Below are 15,961 nucleotides of genomic sequence, written 5' to 3'. Positions count from 1 at the left end.
ACAGAATCACAGAATTGTAGGGGTTGGAAGGGACCTCTACAGATCATCGAGTCCATCCCTCCTCCTAAAGCGTGTTCCATGCCACAGGTTGCACAGAAAAGAATACAGATGGGTCCTGAGTATCTCCAGAGAAGGAGACTCTACAGCCTGTTCCAATGTTCTGTCACTCTGACAGCAAAGAAGCTCTTCCTTGTGTGTTAGTACGGAACTTCCTGGGTTTCAGTCCTCACGCACCTTTTGCAGAAGAGTAGACCACTGGTATGTGAATTTAACTGCTGCTGGAGCCTGTGAGGGGTTAATGCAGCCACTGATGGAGCCTGGCGGCACAAATGTGTCCCTGGGCCAGGGCTGTGCTGCACTTGGGCTGGGGCAATCCTGGGTATTTATACAGTCTGAGGGAAGAACTTGAGAGCAGCCCTGTGCAGAAGGACTTGGGGGTCCTGGTGGATGAGAAGCTGGACATGAGCTTGCAGCCTGGAAGGCCAACTGTGTGCTGGGCTGCATTAAAAAAGGGGTGGTCAGCGGGAAGAGGGAGGTGATTGTCCCCCTCTGCTCAGCTCTTGGGAGGCCCCATCTGCAGTGCTGCATCCAGGCCTGGGGCCCCCAGCACAAGAAGGACGTGGTGCTCTTAGAGAGGGTCCAAAAGAGGGCCAGTGAAATGATCAGAGGGCTGGAGCACCTCTCTTATTAGGAAAGGCTGAGGGAACTGGGCTTGTTTAGCCTGAAGAAGAGAAGGCTCTGGGGAGACCTCATTGTGGCCTTCCAGTACTTGAAGAGAGCATAAAAACAGGAGGGGGAATGACTATTTACATTGGTTGATAGTAACAGGACAAGTGGGAACGGCTTTTAACTGAGACAGGGGAGGCTTAGGTTGGATATTAGGAGGAAGTTTTTCACCCAGAGGTTGCTGACAGGAACAGGTTGCCCAAGGAGGTTGTGGATGCTCCATCCCTGGAGGCTCTGGGCAGCCTGGTCTGGTGGTTGGTGACCCTGCACATAGCAAGGGTTTGAAACTAGATGATCTTTGAGGTCCTTTTCAACACAGGCCATTCTATGAACAGAGTCACTCCAGCCTCTCCCCTGCCCCAAGGGATGGAATTACTCTGGCATCTCCTCCAAATGAGAGGCCAGGCTTTTGTCCATTATAGTAATTACCAACTAAAAGAGTAGGACCTGTCTGGAAAGAATAATGCCAGCAGAGACATCAGGAACTGAGGAATAAGAGCACACTGAGGCTACAGGTTGCTGGGCACTGGACTCAGAAAAGCTCCTTACTCTATGAAATTCAGAGCAGATATTTTTGTACTTCCCACCAGAGATGCTGAGTGGGGTGTCCAGGCAAGTACACTTGATGGGCAAGGGGCACATAGATGCCTTAAATAACTACATGGCTGCTGCCATTCAGCATGACTCAAGGAGATAAAGCAATTGGAGCCAGTTCAGCCAAAGTTCCCAGCACCTCCTTGTATGAGGGTTTTGAAAGACCCTCCTCCAGGCAGTACAATGGCAGCAACAGCCCAATGATCCAAGTGATGGAACACCTCCCCTGTAAGGATGGGCTGAGAGAGCTGGGGCTGTGCAGCATGGGGAAAAGAGGACTCTGGGGAGAGTTGAGAGTGGCCTTGCAGTATCTAAAAGAGGACTCTGAGAAAGAAGGGAACAGGCTCCTTAGCAGCGTCTGTTGTGATAGGAAAGGTGGAAATGGTTTCAAACTAATAGAGAGAGGAGATTTAGATTGGATATAAGGAGGAAGGTTTGTACAATAAGGGTGGTGAGACACTGGGACAGGTTGCACAGAGGGGTGGTGCGTGCCTCATCCCCATAGGCATTCATAGTCAGGCTGGACAGGGCTCTGAGCACCTGATGGAGCTGTAGCTGTCCCTGTTCATTGCAGGGGAGTTGGACTAGATGACTAGATTACCTTTAAGGGTCTCTTCCAACTCCGATGATTGTATGATTCTATTTCTTCTGCGCTGGCCATATCACAGGGCTAGGCTAATGCTGGGGCTGCATGGGAAGGTCCTGTCCTTTCTGTCTGTGACTGTGGAGCAAAATCACAATCCCTGATAGTCTGAATGGGGCAAAGTTACATAATACACATTTTCACCCAGACCTGGTCCCCTAGAGCTATTTCTGGAGTCTACTCTATGTGAGAGTGTGCAAAGGAAACTTGTGAGGAGTGGCTGGTGGAACTGGGGTTGTTTAGTTTTAGGAAAAGGAGGCTGAGGGGAGACCTCCATCATATTTGGAAAGTTGTGGCTGTCAGGTGAAATCCCCAAGACTGGAAGAAGAGAAACATCACTCTCATTTTTAAGAAAGAGAGAAAAGACCCAAGAAACTACAGGCTTCTGAGACTCACATCTGTGCCTGGAAAGATCATGGAGATGATCCTTCTGTAAGCTGTTTTAAGGCACATGCAAGCTGAGGAGGTGATCTGAGACAGCCAGCACAGCTTTACCAAGGACAGAATGTTCCTAACCAACGTGGTGGCCTTCTGTGATGGAGTGATAGCATCAGTGGACAAAAGAAGGGCAGCTTATGTCATCTACCTGGATTTGTGCAAGGTCTTTGGCATGGTCCTGCACCATGTCCTTATCTCTAAATTGGACAGAGATGAATTTGAAGGCTGGACGACTTGATGGATAAGGAGTTGGTTGGATAATCATAGCCAGAGGGTTGTGGTTAATGGCTCATTTTCCAGGTGGAGACTGGTGATGAGTGGTGTCCCTCAGAGGTCTGTATTGGGACTGGTGCTCTTTAACATCTTCATCAATGACAGAGTGGGATTGAGTGCACCCTCACCAAGTTAGTGGACAACACCACACTGAGTCATGTGGTTGATATTACAGAAAGAAGAGATGCCATCCAAAAGGGCCTGGACAGGCTTGAAAAGTGGATACATGAGAACCTAATGAGTTTCAACAGGATAAGTGCAGGGTGTTGCACTTGGGTCAGGGCAATACCAAATACCTGCACAGACAGGAGGGTGCTCCTTGAGAGCAGCCCTGTGGAGGAGTTGAGGGTCCTGATGGATGAAAAGCCAGCAGTGGACACGATGGACATGAGCCAGCAGTGTGTGTTTGCAGCCCATAAAGCCAACAGACTCTCCAGAAAAGCCCCAGTGCTATAGCTGGATGGGGTTGTGGGCAACCTTATCTAGTGCCTGATACAGTGTGTGGCAACCCTGCCCATGGCAGATTGGTTGGAAGTAGATGATCTTCAAGGTCTCTTCCAACCTAAGCTGTTCTGTAATTCTATGATTTCATAATTCTCTACAGCTACCTGAAAGGAAGTTTCAGTGAGATACAGTCAGCCTCTTTTCTCAAGTGGTAAGTGACATGGAAGACATGAAGGAATAGCCTCAAGTTGTGTCAGGAGAGGTTTAGGTTACAGGTTAGGAAGAGTTTCTTCGTGGAAAGACTGGTTGGGCATTGGAACAAACTGTCCACAGAAGTGGTAGTCACCACCCCGGAGATGTTTAAAAGATGTGTGGATGTGGTGCTTAGGCACGTGCCCTAGTGATGGACTTGAAAGTATTGGGTCATATTTGGACTTGATGATCTAACGGGTATTTTCCAACCTAGATGATTCTAGGTTTACTCTATGCTAAAGGACTTCACAGCAGACTCAAAAACCTTGTCGCTCCTCCATCACTAAGAGATGAGCGCTGATGCCTTCTGTCTCCTGTCCACCAGCCCAAATTTCTGCCTCTGACTGAAACAGCGGAAGAGAGCAGGGTATGCTCAGACCCTGTGGAAATGAATGCTGAGTTCCTGACATACCCATTTGCTCCCAAGAGACAAGGTCAATGCCCAGACCAGAGGAATGTTAATGACATGCGAAGTGGAGAGCATGAGGAGGATGAAAGCTATCAGCAGTGGAGACCCTCTGGCTGAAGGTTCCTGCTGCACCTGCAGCCCCTCAGTACTTTAGCCACTGCTCCCACCCTGCAGTACGGCAAGGCAAGCATCCTGCTTCATCATTCCCAGCTGGATTTGCCTTCCCTGAGCAAAGACGCTGAGCTCTCCCTGACCTTTGCAGCCTGCACCAAATCTGCAACAAGAGCCCATCAGCCGTTTCAGCATCCATATGCAGAGACTTCAACTCAGCCATCCTGGAAGCATCCCTGCCTGCTCCCACTGGTGCACAGCAAGCTCAGAGATGCTCCCCCACAGAACCCTTCAATGAGGCTGGAGATACTCCACAAAGTGTCTGAGGGCAGTTGCCTGCGCTCCCAGCACCTCTGGGCACTCAGAGCTCTATCCCGGCCATGGCTGCGCTGGCACTCACTGTTGGTGGGCAGGGTCCTGCTGCCGCTGAGGCTGCCTGCTGGCGGGGGGGAGATGGAGCGGACGGAGCTGGTGTCCTCGTCCTGGGAGCAGCCCGCTTGGATGGCTCGGAGGTAGCTGTGGCTCCGGGAGCGGAAGTAACTGGGCAGGGGCAGATCCAGCACCTCGGCGGCAGCTGACTCGGCCTCGCTGTAGGTAGAGTCGCAGACTGCCTCGTACTGCTCCCCCAGCTCCGGCTCTCTTGCCTGCATGAGAAGAGGGGCAGAATAATCACCCTCTGCCCAGAGCTGGGCCCCTTCCCCTCCCTCTTGCAGCCTTCTCTACTCCCCTCTGTGCTGCCGCTCTGAAGAGGTTTTGATCAGGCACGAGCAGAGCAAGAGGAGCAGTGCTGGCTGGCCCAGGTCCTGGGCAAGGGAAGAGGGGACCCTCCTTCTAGGTCAGAGGATCCCCACGGGAGCAACAACTTACCACCACAGTGCTGCAAAGCGCTACCCTGTCTCTGATGGAGGGGCTGGGAGTACCGGAGGACAAAATCCCTTCCCAGACACCAACAACTTGGTTGTCCGCTGGCATGGGTGGAGGACCCCAAGCTCAGCTGTGAGACCCTACTGTGGGAGGTGTGCTCCCCAGTGGGGTGTTGCCCTGGCCCTGCAGTGGGGCACAGGACTGGGGATGTGTATTCATGCCCTGGGCCAGGCCGGCTGGCCCCATGCTGGGCACCGTGTTGCTGCAGCCCTGCTTGAGAGAGGAGAGGGCCAGGTGTGTGGGCTGAGGCCCAGCATGGCCTGTGCAGAGGCAGCCCCACTGCCTGCTCCCCGCTCCCTGCCGCCTCTGCCTTCCCTGGCCCTTTCCTGTCCACTGGGGACAGCAGCTGATTCAGCTTCAGCTCAGTATGTTCACCTGGGTTAAAACAAAGCCAGCCTGAAACAACAAGCGTTTTGAAATACTGATGATGAGAGACACCGAGGATGGCTCTGTTGCCCACTTCCACCTCTCCTGGCCCTTTATTTTTTTGCTTCAGGGACACTACTTATGCCTGCTGCTGGCATCTGTAGCCTATTCTGGGCTTCACAAGGTTTGGCTGAAAAAGTTCTTCACTTCCCCCTACAACACCCTTAAACCCTCTGCCTGGCCTGGGGTTGCTGCAGTTTGATATCAAACTGTCCCGGTGTGCTGCAGTGCCCTGAGCTGGGCAATATGTCAACCTCCTCATCCTCTGGCCCTGGGCGAGGGGACCCCACAGCTGCCTCACACCCTGCCAGGGTCCAGGGAGACCCCAGAAAGCTCCATGGAGAAGGAAGAGGGAACACCAGTGGGACGGTACCTGCTCTCCATGGGCAAATATCTGAGGGATAAGTGAGGGGGGTCCAAAGATCTGGAAGAAAGAGTTGAAGAAGGTTAAAGGTCAAGAAAGGGGTAGCCCTCACACAGACAGCCATTGCACAGGGACCACAGACGAGGGGAGCAGATGGCCCTTTCCTGCACTGCAGACACTTCGGTACAAACTTCAGAGCCCATAAGATGCCAAGCAAAATGCCGCATGGGCTCCTTTGACAGTGGCACAAAAAATGATACGGCAAAGCTCCACAGGACACCTCTGAGACAGAGAAAAGCTGCTGATGCATTTAATCTTCTGTATGCACCGTATATTAATGTATATAAACAGGGCACGCATGGACACTGACAGTAGGAACACAGTGCTGGGGCACCCTGGGCACACACACGGTGCCTGTGGCTATGGGATGAGGGCCGGTGTGGCTCCTGGCTTGTACCTCACGAAGCCCCAGAACCTCATGGTGGGGTATGGAGCAATGACAGCCCCTGCAGCTGCAGAGCTGGGTGGATGGCAGGCTGAGTGCTCCATGTCAGGGACTCTGTACTTTGGCCTGCCTGGGATCAGGCTGGCCACCTTGCTGCTGACTCCTTGATCCCTACAGCAGGAAGAAGCTCCATAGAATCCATGCTCCCTTCTTTCCATAGCAAAGCCGTGGCATGTACTTGTCATCAGAACAGACACCTGGCAGACCATGCATGCACTGTCTCTGTGAGGAATCCCACCTCCCCATCTCCTGGCAGCTCCCTACATCCCCAGTCTACAGAGCTCATCCCAGGAGCTCTTTTTTGCACAAGCTGAGCAAGATGACTTCTTCTGTGAAGAATCCGGGTTCAAATGCCAAATGTACTGCAGGCTCTGGGGGCTTCTGTACAGGGCACAGCTTGAAGTGTGCTTCAGAAAAGTTGGGGGTCAGCAGCCACTGGTCCCCTCATATTAGAGGTAGATACTGATGCTGTCATCAGAAGAACCCCAAATTTCCAGAGGCTTGCAAGGTGGAATTCAGCCAGCAGAAAAACAAGGGGAGTGGACTTTGAGAGCTGGAGATGCTTCTGCATTGTAGGTCTGACAGGGGAGGTGTTGGGGATTGCCCAAAATGAGGGCAGGGGAGGGGCTGCCTGCAGCATGTACAAAAAGGCAGGTTGGAGCTACCAGAAACTCAGGCCTCAGGTGAGGTGGCTGCAGTAACTCCATCCCGAATCAACAGTTATGCAGTTCTGGGAGGACTTTAAATTCAGCTGCAATTTGGTCACTGGTTGATTTGGAGGACGGCAGGCAAAGCACAGACAGTGACACCAGGCCCAGGCTCAAGCCAGTGCTACAGCAGTCAGCATTATGGGTCTACAGGTCTGGGCCTGGAAAGGGGCACAACTGTGCATCTCCTGTCACATTGCAGACTGCCCAGCCTCTTGAGATACTTCAGGCACCTTTGTAAGGTACTTCTCTCAGCTACTGAATAGCACATATGGGCTGGGAGAGAGCACAGACTCAGCCCACCCCTGGCAGAGGCTTGAATTCAGACACAGATTTACATGCAAAGGACAGGAATACAATGGCCCTGACCTCTTTCTCTGTGCTCATAAACACCTTGCATATTGTCTATGTACGAGACTGACCACAAGGAACATGTATGCCCCTGAGCAACACTTTTTGCCTTTCCCTGAAGCTCTTCACAAACGGCTTCAGCCGTCTGCTACTAGTAGCTGCTATGGGGCCGAAGCAGCCAGGTAGGGATGAATGTGGGCTCAGAGTCCTGCACACCTGGAGCAAGTGGCAGCACACATCTCTAGCCCTCCTATTCAGGCTCTACTTCCCCGTGTCCAGCCTGCTTCCTTAACTGCTGCCTCATTTTGCCTCCCTTCATCAGTGAGCACCAGCTGCATGTGAGAGACAAGCTGCAGCAGCACGGAAAGGGCATGTGTGTGCATGTGTTCCCACGCAGGCACACATGAACAGCGACAGGACATGGCAGAAGCTCAGGGTGGCAGTGACACAGCTGGGCAAAGCTTATGGAGCCACTGCTGCCCAAGGCACCTTCACCTGCATCCCAAAAGGAAGGATCCCACCCCACAGTGGAGATAAGCATGTGAGACCTGTGCAAGTGCCTCATGCTGGTATAAGTGATTTCCTGGCCTGCAAGGCAGCTGCCTCATAGCCACCCAGGCCCCAGGTCCCTCCAGGTTCATCCCAAGGGGAGGTGTGGCATGGGGTAGGGACTTAAGTGCAGAGGCTGTGGTCAGGGTTTGCCGCCCACCCTCAGTGCCTCCATGGCATCCCTGGCTCTGCTTGTCCTTCCACCAGGCATGAGGACCAGGAATACCTGAAGGAGACATCCCAGGTAGCAAGCCAGCATCCTGAATCACAGGCACCTTGTTCCTGGTCCAAGCTGCTTCCCAAGGGATGGGGTACTCAGATCATAGCAGGACTGCTGCTCCCTCTGCAGGGTCCCTGGCAGCCAGCCACAAACCACCTGCCACCGGTGAGGCTGGCCTGGGCCCTGTGCTCACCCAGTGAGAGCGTAGAGCTTGTGACAGGAGTGGGCAGCCTTGCAGGCAGCTCCTGGTTGCTCTGCAGTGCAAGCCTGCATACACAGGAGCCTTGAGCTCTGCCCACCACTGTGAAGCATGCAGGGCTCCAGGCTGCTGTACCCATGGCCATGGCTACAGTGCCCAGCAGTGCTGAGAGGAGGCAAAAGCCAGAGCAAAAGGAGTCCAGTGTGAATAAAGGAGCTGGCTCTGACCCTTTGGTAAAGCTTGCAGGGAACAGCACATCTGCTGATAGAGTGCAACTGGTGCCTTGTTTTTAAGGGATCACCCTCTACCAGTCTCCATTCTTTCAGGCTGAGTGTGCAGGCTTCACTCTCTAGCACCTCACCTGGTTGATGCAACTGGACTCATTGACGCTGTCAGAGATCTGGTTGTATTCTTCCTCCCAGGTTGGGAACTTTGGAGGTAGGAGGATCTCGACAGAGTCCAGGCGGTCCAGGCTCCTGCCAGCAGAGAGAGAGGGTGTCAGAGCTTGTCCCCAGAGAGCAGGAAGCACTGGGGCTGTGCTGGAGCTGCTGTCCCAGCCAGACCACACTGTGAGGCACAGGAACACATGGCAGCACAGAGCTGGTGCTGGGTACTAGGCACACTGCTTGGCCCTGGCTGCAGCTGCTGCAGGAGATGGAAGTGCCTTCTCACTAAGCTGTCCCCTGAATTAAGCTGGTACAGTGTACATGCTAGGTTTGTTCAGACCAGGAAGCACGCAGGATCTGTGCCAGTCCCCAGAGTCACTGTCACAGTTACAGATCAGCTTCAGCACAGACTGACGCTGAGGGCTGTGGTCACAGAGCCTGCTTGTTTGTTTGCTTGCTTGTTTCTGTAGAGGAACCCAAAGGTTTATCTGGAAGAAGCCCAGGGGAAGCCATGCCTGGATGGCAGTACTGCGGCAGCTAAGGGGATCAGTATTTCCAAAGTAGCTTTTGCTGCAGGCTGTGAGGGAAGAACCGTCCCAGACCTCGGGCTCATTGGGGTTCTCTGCAGCAGCAGCAGAAGAGCAGGGCTTTATTATATATATATTAATAATAATAACCAGGGATACTGCCAAGAGCTGTGTGCATGGGGCTGGGAGTGATGGAGGAAGAGCAGGAGGCATGTGGGAGAGCCAGGAAGGGTGTGGGAAGGACCAGGCTTTCCCACTCTTCATTGCTACCACAAGACCCTGTGTGAAGCTGGAGTCCTTGTCACAGATCAGGTGGGTGTGTGACAGCCTTGCATATTAGTTCAGTGCCATCTCTGAGTGTGTGTGGTCTGTGGGGGCTGCTGGGGCTCTGGAACAAGTAGCAGGGCACTGACAGGTGTGGTGAGGGGTGAACTGCAGTGGCTCTGCACTGTGAACAACCTGTGGTCCCCACAGAGCAGTGTGAGACTAAGTCCTGGGGGGGCTGTGGGGTGCAGGAAGGTTACAGGCTGTCTCCTGGCTAGGCAGACCCATGGGAAGAATGATGGTATCTCCTGAGCCTCTATTCAGGGGTGTGATGGACAGAGGAGTTGCCTCTTCTCCCAGGTGATGGAGGAAACACCCGGCCCTTCAGGGAACTACTGCTGAGCTCTTTGTGCCTGGCTTCACCCTGTGGGGAAACCAAGTCACAGAGCAGGCAGTGCGCTCTGAAGGAGCCAAAGTCTCCTTAGCAGGATGGGGCCCGGTAGCTCTACCTGAGGAGACTGAGGAGTGTGGTCACGATGGGGTGTGGGGCCACTGCTCTGATCCAGCTTCTGCCTCACCGGTGTGGCCCCGAGCCAACCTGCATGGCCACAGCTCCAGAGAGTTTTCTACGAGGGGGTTGGGGGGAAGGGGCGGGGAAACCGGGGTGAGGGGGTGGTCAGCAGATGGCAGTCGTGCTCACGGTCCAGGCCAGCAGGGTGCTGGACCCCAGCAGCCGTGATGACGTTTCATGCTCTGATGGGCATGACCTGAGTGAACAATTGGCCCAAGACAGGAAGAACCTGAGTGTTAGTTATTTTTCATCACTGTCTCCCACCAGAAAGCAGACTGATGACGAAGGGTCTCCAGGACTTGTGATGCTTGTGGAGCAAAGCAGATGACACAGTTGCAGCAGCATGTAGCCTGTATGCCACATGTCCTCAGCCATGCTGGCTAAGCATCTCCATGTCTAGATAGTATCCCTGGGTTGTGATCTCCACACTCCCTTGGAGCAGCAGACCCTCAGCCAGAGAAAACCCACACAGCAGCACCAAAGGAGGGCCATTCCTGTCACTGAGAGACCTGGAGAGTTCTGTTTGGAGTTAGCAGGATGGGGAGCTCTCTCCCGTCTACATCTTCTCCTGTCATACTCTGCCTGCCCCCTGGGCTCTGCTGCCCACGTGAGGTCTCTGTGCAGTGCTGCTGACCAAACCCTAAGGATGGCTTCCAGCATGGCCCCCAGGGACACATGCAGAGCTCTTGGAAGAGCTCTGGAGTTACCTTTGGGTGGTGCTTTGCTCACTCAGGGACTGTTGGGTGGCCTTGAGGTAACTCTGCCTCCGAGCTGCAGTTTTTGGGGATGGTTTGGGGCTGGTTTCTGAGTCTTCACTATCATCATCCCCCATGGCTTTGATGTAACTCCCACTCCGCATGCGCCGGCATGGGATCTCACTGTCCTTGTCCCGAGACAGCGTGTTGTTCCACTCCCCCTGAGGCACCTGCAAGAATAAAGGGAGCGTGAGCAGTGATGGACAGTATCTCTGGGACCAGAGGGACCCTGGGGATTCAGGGGATTGCGGGCAAGGCCAGTTGTAGTAGCCTCAGCTGGAGAATAGTGGGAATGGGCAACGCGATTCCTTTCCAACCCGCCCTTGCCAGCTCATGCCAAGCAGTCTTATGTTTATTTGCCTCAATTTTAGCACATGTACCTTCACACATTCACTTGATGACCACTGCAGACCACCTTCACACTGGACCATGCTTACACAGTTGATATAAGCTGCACAATGCCAGACACAATGAGAAGGGAAGAGCCTCACCAGATTCGTGCTGCAAATTAGGACATGAGCGGCACACATTTGTTTAACACAAAGCCCATGCTTACTTGAAGCACACACACTGTTCAGGCCAAAGCCAGTAATATCTGCACAGACCAGGAACTATGGACCAGAGTCCAATCCTCCCTCCAAGGTTTGTAAGTTGAATGAGATTCTTAGTGTCTGAAATTCACTTTGGCAGCCAAGCCAGCCCCTCACAAGTCCTAGAGCAGCTAGGGCATGTAGGCTTTCTGCTTTCCATAAGTCCTGAAGTTCTGATCAGATCACCTAATACCACTGCCTATCTGCAGTGGCACAGGCATGGCTCTGGACCAGCAGAAGAGCCAGATGTCAGCCCAAGGCTGAACAAGGCAAGAGCACATGCACACAGGCCAAGAGAAAGATGGGGCAACTGGAGCTGACAGGAACAAGTCCTGTTTTTGTGGCTAGCTTGGTTTGTGGTTGGCCCTTGCACAGTCCTTAAGATAAGAAGACATGGTCAAGGAGAAGAGGGGAATGAAGGGTGGGATGAAGCAATTGTTCCTACACGTTTCCCTCATCAGCAATCTGTTCTGCAGTTTTTGCCTATCAACGGGGTGTAACAGTATGGGCTGTCTGTGCAAGAGAAGGGCAGGCCAGTCCAAGGACAGCAAGGGTATGCCTCAACAAAGGGTCTGCTGTGGCTTTTGGTACATCCAGTACCATGCAGAACTGCCCACTGCACTGCCTGTAGCTGTAACAGATCCAGAGAGTGATAGTGAGAGAAAGTCATAGACTGTGGGCTCTGAAAGAGATCTTCACTTAGAAATGTGCAAGGACCAGGACAACTCAAGGCTGCCCAGCCTGCTGCTGGGCTGGGGAGCACCAGTGGGAGCTGCATGCTGAGCCAGCTCATGCTGGTGAGAACATCCACATTTACTTTGCTGACAGAGCTGTTGGATTTACCCAACTCCCTGAGGGGCTGTAGGATTAATCAGCCAGTGTTTATCTAGTGCTTTGGGAATGCAGCTAACTGTGATCAGCTGGAGCTGCTAAGTACCACTGTTCCAGCTCCCCTCCTTATCTGCAGCAGGTTGTTTCTGTGTGCTGCCTGCAGCTGCTGGGGTGCTAGAGCTGCAGGTAGTGAATTCCTGTTCTGCCTGTGCAGGGTGTTAAGATGTGGGCTCAGACCACACACAGCAGCCTTTTGTGATCTGCTCTAATGAAGTCAGTTCAGTCCCTGCTCCCCAGCCAGCTACTGTGCCTGTGCAGGGGAACCCTCACAACCTTTGGGATCCCGCTGGTGATACAACTGCTATAACCCCAAAGGGGTTTCCTCATCATCAGCCTGTTCTGCTGGCTTTTTATGTGTCCAGAGTGCACCGGTTTGGGCTGGCTGTGTAAGAGAATGTCAGACAAACCTAGGGACAGGAAGGGGCCCTGGGAAGCACTGTTGTACAGATTCAACTGCCCTGGTGTCAGGTCTGACTTGAGACTGGATTTTGCTTACTGAGGATGGGCTGCAGCCTCCTGCCCCCACAGCTTCTGGGACAGTGAGCAGCTGGGGCAGAGGCAGACAGGGCTGGGGGCTCTGCTGCTGCAGCTGGCCTACAGCACTGTAAGCTGAGCATCCCACAGCAGTGCGTGCCCCTAGCTGAGCTGGGATGTAGGCTTCTCCTCGAGGCAACCTGAAGCAGCTTCCCTGTGATTACAGCCATCTGGTCCTAACTCAGCTGCCTTGTTTCTCCTTTCCCTCACCCTGGCAAGGCAGCAAGCTTGGTGTCAGAAACAAAGAAGCTCCCAAGGTGCTCCACATTTCAGTTGCCAAGGAAAGGACCATGCTTGGCAGGACACCCTTTGACTCTAGTGCCCCAGTTTGGAGTTTGTCCCACGTATTGCATGAAGAGGGCACGGGGCCTCCCATAGCTCTTACTTCCCATGGGCCAGAGTGCAGAATGAGCATTTAAAGCGGGTGTCCTTGGGGATCTTCAAGAGCAGTACAGGTATTTGAGGTGCTTGTTCAGCATCCTGCTGGGTGCTTCTCTGCATCTTCAGGCATCCGAGGACTCAAAGAGCCTGTCTCACGCTCTTAAGTCATAGGGGGTGAAAAGACGAGAGCACTTCCTGTTATCCAGGGACTGACCTTGACAGTGACTGACACAGGATCTCTGTGGCAGATGAGACCCTGGGCTCTGAACACAGCCTGTGTTTTAAAGGAAGGACAAATATGCTGATATTACACGTTGGCCTGGCATGAAGAAGCCTGGGGCTCCCTGTCAGCTGGTTTCTCCTGCTGTTTTTCCAAATGCAGGCTTTGTTCTGCCTGTCGTGGTTTGGTTGGTGTGAAAGGTGTGGGAGCATGAGAGTGCCCAGGTCCACAGCCCTTGCAGGTGGCCACTGGCCACCGGGGCTTGGGATCCACCCTGCCCAGACAGCTGCACGGGGGGAAGAATGAACAGTGGAGAATCTGCCAGGCTTTGGGTGCGGGTCCCTCTCTGTCTGGTCTGCACAGTGCCCCTTAGCACAGCCACTTTTCTGCCCCTGAGAGCGGGGCTCCATTGGTGTTCTGTGTGGTACTGCATGCTGTAAAACAGCAGTGCCTTCTGGCTCATTTGGCCTTGGTATCATGAGCCAAGTGTGGAGGGGACAGGAAAGAAGGTGCCACATAGGGATTTTTCCCTACAAGGGCATTCCTAGAAGGAAATATGCGGCCAAGAAAAAAATTCCACCTCTTAGGTGGGGGGTGAAAGAGCTGTGCTTTTTCTATAACTTTGGGGTAGAGAGACCTACAGAGCAAGCAGTGTTCCCATTCACATATAAGCCAGCTCAGACATGCAGCCCCACCCTGGGACACATGGACATGCACCCAATGTGAGCACACCCACCGAGGCCCCGCAGAGCTGGGTGCAGTGTGCAGGGATGCACGAGCCATGCAGCCAGGCTGCAGTGCAAGAAGGAGCTTGCTGAGGGCACAGTGCTGCTCCCTCTGGAGCTAGTCCTTGTGATGTCCTGAGGGCTACATGTAGACACATCCCCAAGAAGGAAAGCTGGAGCCCAGGCCACCTGTGTCCTACCTGGCCTTTGAGGAGGAATGCTCTGTGGACAACCCAGGCTGGGCTTCCTTCCCTCTGGGAACTGTCATGGAGGTGGCTGGCACTCAGTGGGCTGCCCACCCTGACTTGCCAATTTATGTTTGGGGCCACTGGGGAAGCTGTGGTGGGGTTGGGGAGTCAAACCTGGATGGAGCTCCAGGCTAACAGTGCTGGTGGTGTGGCCCTGTCCCCTGGGAGCACTGGAGAGGCAGAGGCTGTGCTGCTGGTGCTGTCACCATGGCTCCCTTTCCACAGTTGAGAACATCCATGATACAGCCATCTCACTGCTTATTCTGGGAGACGATTATGAAAGAGAAATATCCAAGGCCTGGGCATGGCTGCAGCATCCCTGAGTGCCCCCTGGCTGCACTGAGGGACACAGAGGTGCCTGGGCAGCATGGATCCTTCCGTTGCTCAGAAGTGGGCTGCCTGCAGCTGGGAGCACTGCCCAGATGGGGCCCAGCTGTGTGTGGGGCAGAGGCAGCTCAGTCCATCCTGCTCCTGCCTGCCCATGGCCCAGGGCATCCCTGGCTCCAGGGAGCTCCTTTGCCACTGACTGCCACCAGTCATACACGGGACCCACTCCTTCAGAGCTGTGCTCCAGCCCTTCTCCAAGGTCTTTGCCTTGAGGGCTATGCCACATAACTCCCCCCTGTGAGGCACATGGCCAGACCTGAGTGGAGTTGGACAGTCACTCATTCTTAGGTCTCATGACTGGCTCTGGGAATAGGCCTTGAAAATATCATGGGGAGCCCCAGTTGTCCCTGATGAGCCCCGAGCCTTCCCAGAGCCTGCAAATGGAGCAGAAAAGGTGAAAAACCTTGGGGTCTTACCCCTGTTTGGAGGATCGGGGGGGTCTGTTTTTCCTCACTCCACTTCTCATGTCCTTGGGTGAAAAGGGCATTTCTGCAGCAGAAGGGCTGCACTCCCCATGTGTGGGCTCTGCAAGCAGGTAGAAGCATCTGGCTCCTCACCACTGCAGGAATGGGAGCTGACAGGGGACCTGTCCTCTTCCAGGGGAACGTTTCCTACATGCTGTCCACCAAATGCTGGAGGTGACTTCTCCACTTCTATCCCTTCCCAGGTCAAGAACTGGTTGCAACTGCCATCAGTGACCCCGAGGCTGTAGTCCTTTGCCCTGCCTGCTGGGTACAGCGTTGGCCATGATCTGCCAGGTTTTGGGAATACACGGTGTCCATCTCCTGGACTTGGTGCCTGGCGTGGTGACTCTGTGTCCTGCCCAGCCTTGTGGCAGGGGCTGCTGGCCCCATCTGATGGTTCCAGGAGGGTCAGGGAGGGGAGGGAGCTGGGCAAAAGCTTCCCCTCAAAACAAGATCCCTACCTGGCCGCTGCCTGCGTCGGTCGGCCCGGGGCTGAGGGGCTGGTCCCACCTCCGTGGGGGCTCGCTCGGTGGCAGCGGGGCGGCACCCGTGTCCTCCCAGCCGAGCGGTGGGGCTGCCCAGCTGCTGGCCGGGCTCACGCCACCCAGCTGTGCCCACAGCCCTCCGTCAGGCTGTCAAGAAATGGAGGCTCATTACATGGGTGGGGAACAAAGCAGCAGGACCTGTCTCATACCGGGACTGGCCCCACTGAGGGAGCGAGCACTGCACGGTGGCTGTGGGGTCTTGGCTCCTGGGGTCTCTTGTGCTGGGCCTGCTACCACAAACAGGGGGGATCTGCAGCTCTTAATGCTCCTAACGGAAAGGAGGGGGCAAAGAAAAAGAAACCAGGCCGAGGACATGTCTCCGATGACATTTCTGGTAC

The 15,961-nt window shown here is 54.2% G+C and overlaps 1 protein-coding gene across 12 annotated transcripts in view; it reads right to left on the bottom strand.

Moving 5' to 3' along the window:
• The window catches only part of DLGAP4 (DLG associated protein 4), a 150,652-nt gene that overhangs the window by 43,813 nt on the left and 90,878 nt on the right, over positions 1 to 15,961 (bottom strand). For 7 of the 12 annotated variants that reach the window (XM_072350513.1, XM_072350502.1, XM_072350501.1 and 4 more), the window contains 5 exons: positions 15,540 to 15,710; positions 10,591 to 10,808; positions 8,497 to 8,611; positions 5,614 to 5,664; positions 4,291 to 4,534 (listed from right to left, as the gene is read on the bottom strand). In XM_072350513.1, coding sequence (XP_072206614.1) covers positions 4,291 to 4,534; positions 5,614 to 5,664; positions 8,497 to 8,611; positions 10,591 to 10,808; positions 15,540 to 15,710 — 799 coding nt within the window. The remainder of the gene's footprint in view (positions 1 to 4,290; positions 4,535 to 5,613; positions 5,665 to 8,496; positions 8,612 to 10,590; positions 10,809 to 15,539; positions 15,711 to 15,961) is intronic. The other 5 variants (XM_072350508.1, XM_072350512.1, XM_072350509.1 and 2 more) reach the window with 3 other exon arrangements.

The sequence above is a fragment of the Excalfactoria chinensis genome, chromosome 15, assembly GCF_039878825.1.
Source record: "Excalfactoria chinensis isolate bCotChi1 chromosome 15, bCotChi1.hap2, whole genome shotgun sequence".
Taxonomy (NCBI): domain Eukaryota; kingdom Metazoa; phylum Chordata; class Aves; order Galliformes; family Phasianidae; genus Excalfactoria; species Excalfactoria chinensis.
Note: the sequence above shows the minus strand (reverse complement) of the source record. Positions and strands in the feature narration are given on the sequence as shown.